Source organism: Pseudophryne corroboree, chromosome 11 (assembly GCF_028390025.1).
Source record: "Pseudophryne corroboree isolate aPseCor3 chromosome 11, aPseCor3.hap2, whole genome shotgun sequence".
NCBI classification, from domain to species: Eukaryota; Metazoa; Chordata; class Amphibia; order Anura; family Myobatrachidae; genus Pseudophryne; species Pseudophryne corroboree.
Genome location: NC_086454.1, coordinates 318024922 through 318033236, shown reverse-complemented (window position 1 = coordinate 318033236; position 8315 = coordinate 318024922). Strand labels below are relative to the sequence as shown.

Sequence of the window (8315 nt, the reverse complement as noted above, 5' to 3'; positions counted from 1 at the left end):
ATGGTCCTTACGGAGTTCCCAGCATCCACTAGGACGTCAGAGAAACATTATTTTACCAGCAAAAAACTTGCATTAATTACCAGATATTTATATAACGCACACATATTATACAGGGCTTTAAAGAGAATATTTGGATATTCACATCAGTCCCTGGCCCCAGTGGAGCTTACAATCTATGTTCCCTACCACATGTACAACACACTAGTGTTCATTTTTGTTGGGAGCCAGTTAACCTACCAGTATATTTTTGGATTGTGGGAGGAAACCGGAGCACCTGGAGGAAACCCACGCAAGCACAGGAAGCATATACAAACTCCACACAGTTAAGCCATAATGGGAATCGAACCCACAACCTCAGTGCTAGGAGGCAGTAATGCTAACCATTACACCAACTGTACTGCATGAATTATTTCACAAACCTTGGACCAACCTTTTTATTAAATCAGATGTGCCCATGGCTGACAGACTAGTATTCTGGGCAAAAGCCCAACTGTGACTGTACCGATCAGGTCAGACTTATCCTTTCCACCATAAGATGGCCGTTCTCACCTGTATTTGAGCAAGGGGGGGGGGGGACCCACTAGTATCTGAAATAAAGATTTTTTTTTTATTTTGATTCTGGCTTTACATCACGATGCCAAATGTACACAGTCTATTTTTTCTCCAGTGTAAGGAGTCACATGACGAAATAAAATTTGCTGAGACATGGCAAGGGTTACATTTTTGCAGCTGGCAAAACACCATGAATACAGAGAGGCAGCCGTCAGCAGGGAGAGGCAGGCAGGGTTTATGCCGAGTCACGTTGATTCAGACACGCCACTGTCAGGTACTTATTACAGCCACTGGAGAGGTTGCAGGGATTAATCAGGGAGTCTGGAAAGGGACCAAAAAAAAAAAAAAAAAAGACCGTCGATAACATAAACCGATCATTTGAGAGTCCAATAAAGATTTCACATTCATTTGGTTTCCAAAAAGAAATCTGAGAGCACACTTAAGGCCTAACTGCCACTCACATACACTGGAGGCAGCCATTTTGTGGGTTAACGAGGATGCTGTTACAGTGATGCCTCTGGGTAATGGTGAATATGTTTTAGGCTATGATATGGCTGCCTCCACTCTGATAATAAGGGGAAGAGGTCTGCGGCGTAAAGACGGCCCAGTTATTTTCCATATCATATTTATGTTTGGGCATCTCCCTTTGGAGCATGTAAGGAGTCTCCCGCAACGGAAGTTCCAAAGAACATGGCACTTGCTCTTCGCCCCGGACTATTTATCCTTAAATTCGTAAAACGTCTGTGCCATGGCGTGCGCCACTTTTACAACTTTCTTTTCTTTGGCTTCAGCGCCCATGTTGCTTCGGGCAATTTGAATCCAGTACTGCTCTGTCCGGGGCAAGTAATCAGAGTACTTCTCGTGGGGCTCCACCGGCGGGTGATGCTCTTCACCTGGGGAAGGAGACAATGAGGATGGCTGTAAGGAATAAATGACAATGCAAATCGTCACAGCTGCAGAGTGGAAAGGGACTCAGAGGGCATCAGCCAAGATGTGGGAAAGTGTAACAGCCACCTCCAAGTCTACATCTCATTACACTCACCACTGTCCTCCTCACTTTCATCCTCTTCATCATCCTCCTCTTCAGCTCCTCCCTCTGCGCCTTCTGCCTCCTCCTCTTCATTGTCATCAGAGTCTGACTCGTCCAACCATTCTTGCGTCTCTGCGCAGAACAGAAAGGAAAAGAAAAAGAAAATGGATGACCATGTTAATGAAAATTCAGCACTTGCAGCTGTAACCCCCCTCAGCTGTACGTAAAGCGACGTGAAATCAAAAGGGAACAGATACCTTGGACTGCAGGCAGCAATCTGAGCTATTTAGTCTTACCCTGAATTTCTGAACACTCTGCCATATTTTTGTTAAAGTCCACTACACATTCGGAGTCGCAGAGAAAACTGCCCCCACAGCATTAATGTAAGCTATCATACAGTACCTTTCTTTGGGTTATAGCTGTGTAGGACAAGCCAGACTGCACAATACTAATCCTGCACACTCCAACATCGGATCGCACTATGGAACTGCGGCAAGAGGTGAGCAACACACACAGCGTGACACTCATCTGAATAGAATGCCTATTTGTAACTACATAGCCTGAATGTATTCACGATGGATGGTTTTACATGCACCCTGGTGCTGTCGGCAGGATGTGGACACCACAATGTCGACATATAAAAAAGTGATAGTCACAAGACTGAAAGTTTCTACAGAGGAGCTTAATGTAAGTATATTTGGAATTATGGGGCAGATGTACTAAGCCTGGAAAAGTGATAAAAGCAGTGATAAGTGGAAGGTGATAACGCACCAGCCAATCAGCTCCTGTCATTTTTCAAACCCGTAATGATTGGCTGGTGCATTATCACCTTCCACGTATCACTTCTTTATCAGTTCTCCAGGCTTACTACAAATGCCCTATGTTCTATTGCTGTAACCGGTATATACACAATGCAGTGACATCCATGCGCCTCTACTGTCCACTGAACAACAATTAAATACCTTCTGCTAACAAGTAACAACTACACGTGATGTGAAGTGTAGACTTACTTGGGTCCATTTCCACTAGCACTTTCCATTCTTCCATCTTGTGCAGATCGAGGCTGTATAGGTCATTTAACGTGAACTGGCGGTCGCCAACTTCAAACATCCCCCCGTATACATACAGGATCCCTTGCTTGGCAGCTATCATGGAGTTGGATCGTGGGCATGGCTCCACCTGTGGCCCTGTGGCTTCCTCCTGGTCCTCATCTCCGCTGCTCTCGTCCTCGTCACTGGCTGAGGCCACCTGGCTGGAGATGACCTGTTTGATGGTCATCACTGTCCCGTCTTCAGCCACGATTTCCTTTATAACTTCAATGGGCTCTGGTGGACTCTGCGCTCCAGCCTCGTCGCTCCCAGATGGTTCAGCCTCCACATTCCTGTCCGCACGCCGCCTCCTTTTGCGCTCCGATTTAGCTCTCTGGATGGGTAACAGGACACAGTTGCTGTCAGTTTATTTGGTGTGTGGCGGAATAAAGCAGAGTAACATTACCGAAGTGGGCCTTGGCCAAATCGTATTCTGAGATGGTGCAATGTTGGCCAAACTACAAACACTCAGAGCCTGGGGATTGGCCTAAAGCCTGATAGACAATGCCGGGATCAGTACGAAATCCTGCCGGACGGGATCCCGGCAGTCGGAATACAGACACCGGGATCCCGACAGGGGGGCGAGCGCAACGCAGCCCCTTGCGGGCTCGCTACGCCTGGCACACTAATTTATTCTCCCTCTATGGGTGTCGTGGACACCCACAGAGGGAGAATGTGTCGGGATTGTGCCGGTCGGGATCACGGTGTCGGTATTTCAACCGCCGGGATTACGTTTGGCGGGATCTTGACCGCATCCCACTCTGCCTGGACCACATATATTCAGGTTTTCACTTATTTAAAGGGGTTCCAGGTGACTTTAGGTCTTTGTCTAGTGGTCCCCTGACTAGTACATTTTTGCTGCAGTCACACCAAACAACCCCTCTTGGCATGCCAGGTTGTGCAAGAATCTTCCAGCGTGGAGAGTCTTTATTTATTACCAGTTATTTATATAGCGCACACATATTCCGCAGCGCTTTACAGAGAATATTTGCCCATTCACATCAGTCCTTGCCCCAGTGGGGCTTATAATCTATGTTCCCACACACACATTAATAGTAGGGTTAATATTTGTCAGGAGCCTATTAACCTACCAGTATATTTTTGGATGGTGGGAGGAAACCCACGCAAGAATATACAAACTTTTTGCTTCTTTTCTGACCAAAATGCATCTTAATCGCAATGCAATACGGATAGAACGCACGAGGAGACTGCTGATTAATTTGATATATTACACCTGTATGTCTGTCTGCGACTGAGTCACTGAATCTGTACACGAAGTGCTACAATGTAGCAGCCGCAGCTTTTTTCCAATACAAGTTCTGCTCTGTATACAGACTCAGTCGCACACAGTATACAAGTGTCCTATATCACATTAATCAGCACAGTCTTCTTGTGCGCCCTAGCCGCATTGCATTGTGAATAACATGCATTTTTTTTTAAAAACAAAAGGCACCCGACGTAGCAGAGTTGCACGGGACCTGGTGGATCGCTCACGCTAAGCACCCCGGGCTGGATGTACGAAGACACTTCTGTACATTGGTGGTCCTACATTGTTACTTAATAGCAGTGGAGGAAAACTGGCATACTTTCGGAGCTGGGTTATGCAAGATGCACAATCGGACCTGCGGGTGTTTGCAGACTGCGCGTGGGCAGAATACAGATGAAGCGCGGGGCATCTGCCAGTACAGACAGTCTGGAAGTTAGATCAGGCCTCGTTTTGCAGATGTGTAACACATGCCGCAGAAGCCATCTTGATCAGCCTTATAGCTGACGTATGCAGCCTATACACCCAACATAAAAACTAACTGTACAACAATGAGACATCTTACCTTAATCTGGCCGGTGAACCACCGATTCTTCCCCTGGTCATAGAAGTAGATATCGTTAAAGAAGTCTCCTTCAATGCTTTCCTCTTCTTCCTCATCATAGACCCCTCCAAACAGGACACTGCGGTTGTTGGGCCCGACAGCCATGGAAAAGCCAGTCCTGGGGGTGGGCTTTACACCGGACGGGTTCAGCCTGGACCACAACCATTTGTCTGGGAAAGTAGAGTGACACAGGAGTTGGACAAGACATGACCATGAAACCTGCTGTGCTCAATCAAGATGTCCCAGAGAAGTTGCCACTGGATGTCTTGCTGGAAATGCATGCTGGGACTTGTAGTTCCACAACAGCTAGGAGAGCAGGAGAGTGCCTTAGGCTGTCCTACAGGCACAGAAATCATCAACAAATAATGGGGGCTCACAACAAAGGCCAACACAGGGAAAGAAGAGGAGGGAGAGCGGAGGGACAGGGGAAGGAAACGTGTCAATCTGAACCATCTCCTCTGAATTGCTTCTCTCTGGCAGATCTGTAGGTCCATTAACAGAATTGGTGCCTCTTTGAAGCCTCTTTTCTGAAACGCCAAAGTGCATTCTGAAGCTTAATCACCCATTTTAATCCATATGCTCCCTTTAACGTCTGCGGGCCCCCGGGATATGTGCTTATTCAGACGAAATGGCGGATCAGCTGGTTAATGGTACGATTCTTTATATTTTAGTATCTTTATTTCTACGACCACACAAGATTTAACCCTTTTGCAGGCAGAACAAGCCTCCTGCAGGCCAGAGGGCGGACACTGCAAACATTTCCAATTGGGGTACAGAAAAACATTCTCTATTTACAATCCTCTTTTTACTTTACTTCAGATATGAACCGTACAACACGCAAAGCGCAAGGGTGAGTGCGTGTCTTACTAACTGAATTAACACTTCAGTCGCCGTCTTGCAGGAGAGGGAGCTTTTCTATCCGAGCTGACAAAGTGGGACTAAAAGGCTTGCAGACTTGATATGCAGAAATGCACAGCGCTGATTGGCGGATTCAAAAATGGGGCGTGCCCAGTAATCTCAGAGCAGACTGAAGGGTGACCTGTCTGACTAATATTAGCTCCAATCGGAGCTGCAACAAGTTGGGGACAAGATGGTAACTACAATTCTAGGAGTTTAGTGGTTTGACTAGCCTATAACTTTTTAACATCAGACATGAGATTGCCATGCAGGACTTTGCAAAGATAGACGGTCTTTAATATAAGCAAGGTTTCTTCCGGATAGAATGGTTTTAATTTGTTTATTAGATTTGCCTCTATGCCACATGGATGTGTATCTGCAGCAAGAAGTCTCACGCAATAAGCACGTGTTAGTCACCCTCTGCTTTCTGCGCTGGCTACACAACCTCCATCCCCCATGGGGTCCCTCCTTACTTATTGTCTCCCAAGTTACAACATGTCACAGCTGGCCTGCTGGCGCCTCTAATTGCTAGTTAGCATGCCTGGCATCAAACGGTTTGCCACCTGATGGCTGCTGTGTGGGCTGGGTGATCACAGGGTAAAATTACAATGCCACTTGCAGAGGATGAGGAGCTGTGCCAGATCCACACCCGCCAGGAGGAAAAAAAAAATCATTAATGTTCTTATGATATCTCAATCCGGCTTTCAGGCTGTGTAAGATAGTGTTCCCTACAGGCCAGAGCAATGTGGCTGAGTAATTGGTGTGAGGATTCGGGCGTGTAGGGCTGCTTGCACCCAGCTTGGAGCGGAGCCAACTAATTAGGAGGACGGCTCAGAGACTTCATCAGCAAATATTTAACCAGTGAAACAAGTCAGGAAAAAATAAATAAAAAGAGGTCCACCCATACCCACCGCACACGGGATGGATAGAGCAGGAACGTATCCCAGGAACTAGGGAACAAGTGGCACAAAACAAAATATGTTCAATAGAATGAAGTATTAGGAAATGCATTAATAAAATAATGGATTCTTAATATATATATATATATATATATATATATATACACACACATATACTAGCCGAATAAACGTGCTTCGCTACGGAATGAGGATGGTAAATTAGAATTATAGTTCATTAATTTATGTTGGTTGGAGATCTAGTATATAGGCATATCTTGCTTCCATGACCCACTTTGTGTAGTGGCCGGACCCCTTTTTGGTCCCCCAAGGGACCCTGTTCTTCCCACTATACAACTCTCAGTCTGTGGCTTCTTACTGCCTCCATTCCCCTCCTCACATCATGTTCGTGCCCCTATGAAATGATCGATTTATTTACAAGTTCCTTATATAGTGCAACACATTATGCATCTCCTGATATACTCTGTGCTGCTGGTGGACCCTGCTACTTCCACTATATAACTCAGGCATTCCCAACCACGGTCCGCAAGGCACACTAACAGTGCAGGTGTTAGTTATATCCAGGCTTCAGCACAGATGGTTAAATCAAAATAACTGAGGTACTAATTAAGTCACCTGTGTTCAAGCCTGGATATCACTAAAACCAGGACTGTTAGTGTGCCTTGAGGACAGAGGTTGGGAAACACAGATATAACTCAGTGTGTGGCTTCCTGCTACCTCCATTCCCCTCCTCACATTATGTCACTGCCACTGTCACATGAAGCCCTGTCGTCACTGACATATCATGCATGTCCTGATACAGTCTGTGCTGCTGGCCCACAGTGTTTGTTTCCAGATTGTAAGTCATATGTGTACCAAGTTTGGTGTAAATTGCACCAGGCATTCCAGAAGTATGCTGTCTGCTGAAATACTCTGTGCTGCTGCCTCGCCCATAGGGGTGTCTTACCTGCACAGTGTTTGTTCCCCAATTGTAAGTCATATGTGTAGCAAGTTTGGAGAAAATTGGTCCAGGCAATACGGAGTTATGCGGTCTGCTGAAATACTCTGTCCTGCTGCCTCACCCCTAGCTGTGCTAGGGATGTGTTACCCCCACAGTGTTTGTTCCCCAATTATAAGTCATATGTGTGCCAAGTTTGGTGTAAAATTGCTGCAGGCATTCTGGAGTTATGCTGGAACATACAGACATACATACAAACATATACACACACACACACACACACACACACACACCCCCATTTTTGGCGATTTTCGTGGATGGGTAGTGACATTTGTAAAACCGGTTTTTAGCAAGCACATGGGACCTAAGGAGAAACTGCCTGCCAAGTTTCAAGATTGTAGGCCTTGCGGTTTAAGAAATTTCGTGATGAGTCAATCAGTGAGTCAATCTCTTTCTGCGAACTACATTGGTTCTACAGGAATACATTGGGGTGTAGAGATGGATCTTGATCCAGGCACCAACAGGCTAAAGCTTTAGACTGTCGCAGGATGCATTGGGGCCTCCTCTATAACCCCGCCTCCAGGCGCTGTGAGCTCAGTTTCATTAACCAGTCCAATGCAGGAGCAGGTAAAAGAGAAGGTAGATGTTAGTCACATAGAACCACGTTCTCACGACAGGAGAAGGGACTAGCGGCTACTGCCATACAAACCCATAGAAGCTAGGTGCACCAAGGTGGGTGCCCTGTGGAACCAATGTACCTCGCAGAAAGATTTAACAATGGTAAGTCTACCATAAATCTCCTTTTCTGCAGCGGGGTTGGTTTCCGCAGGCAAACATCGGTAATGTCCTAAAGCAGTTCCTCATGGGAGGAGACGCGCCGTAGCGGGTATGAGAACACGGCGTCCAAAGGCAGCATCGTGGGAGGCGGAAGTATCGAAGGCATAAAATCTAATTAACATGTTCACTGAGGACCACGTAGCCGCCTTGCACAATTGTTCAGCGGACGCGATTCAGCGAGCCGCCCAA

At 46.4% G+C, this 8315-nt stretch overlaps 1 protein-coding gene across 2 annotated transcripts in view; it reads right to left on the bottom strand.

Annotated features, from left to right (window-relative positions):
- Positions 1-584: 584 nt before the first annotated feature.
- Positions 585-8315, bottom strand: part of KLHDC4 (kelch domain containing 4) — a 103323-nt gene continuing 95592 nt past the window's right edge. For both annotated transcript variants that reach the window (XM_063945663.1, XM_063945664.1), the window contains 4 exons: positions 4500-4708; positions 2593-3004; positions 1595-1714; positions 585-1445 (listed from right to left, as the gene is read on the bottom strand). In XM_063945663.1, coding sequence (XP_063801733.1) covers positions 1267-1445; positions 1595-1714; positions 2593-3004; positions 4500-4708 — 920 coding nt within the window. In that variant the 3' untranslated portion in view covers positions 585-1266. The remainder of the gene's footprint in view (positions 1446-1594; positions 1715-2592; positions 3005-4499; positions 4709-8315) is intronic.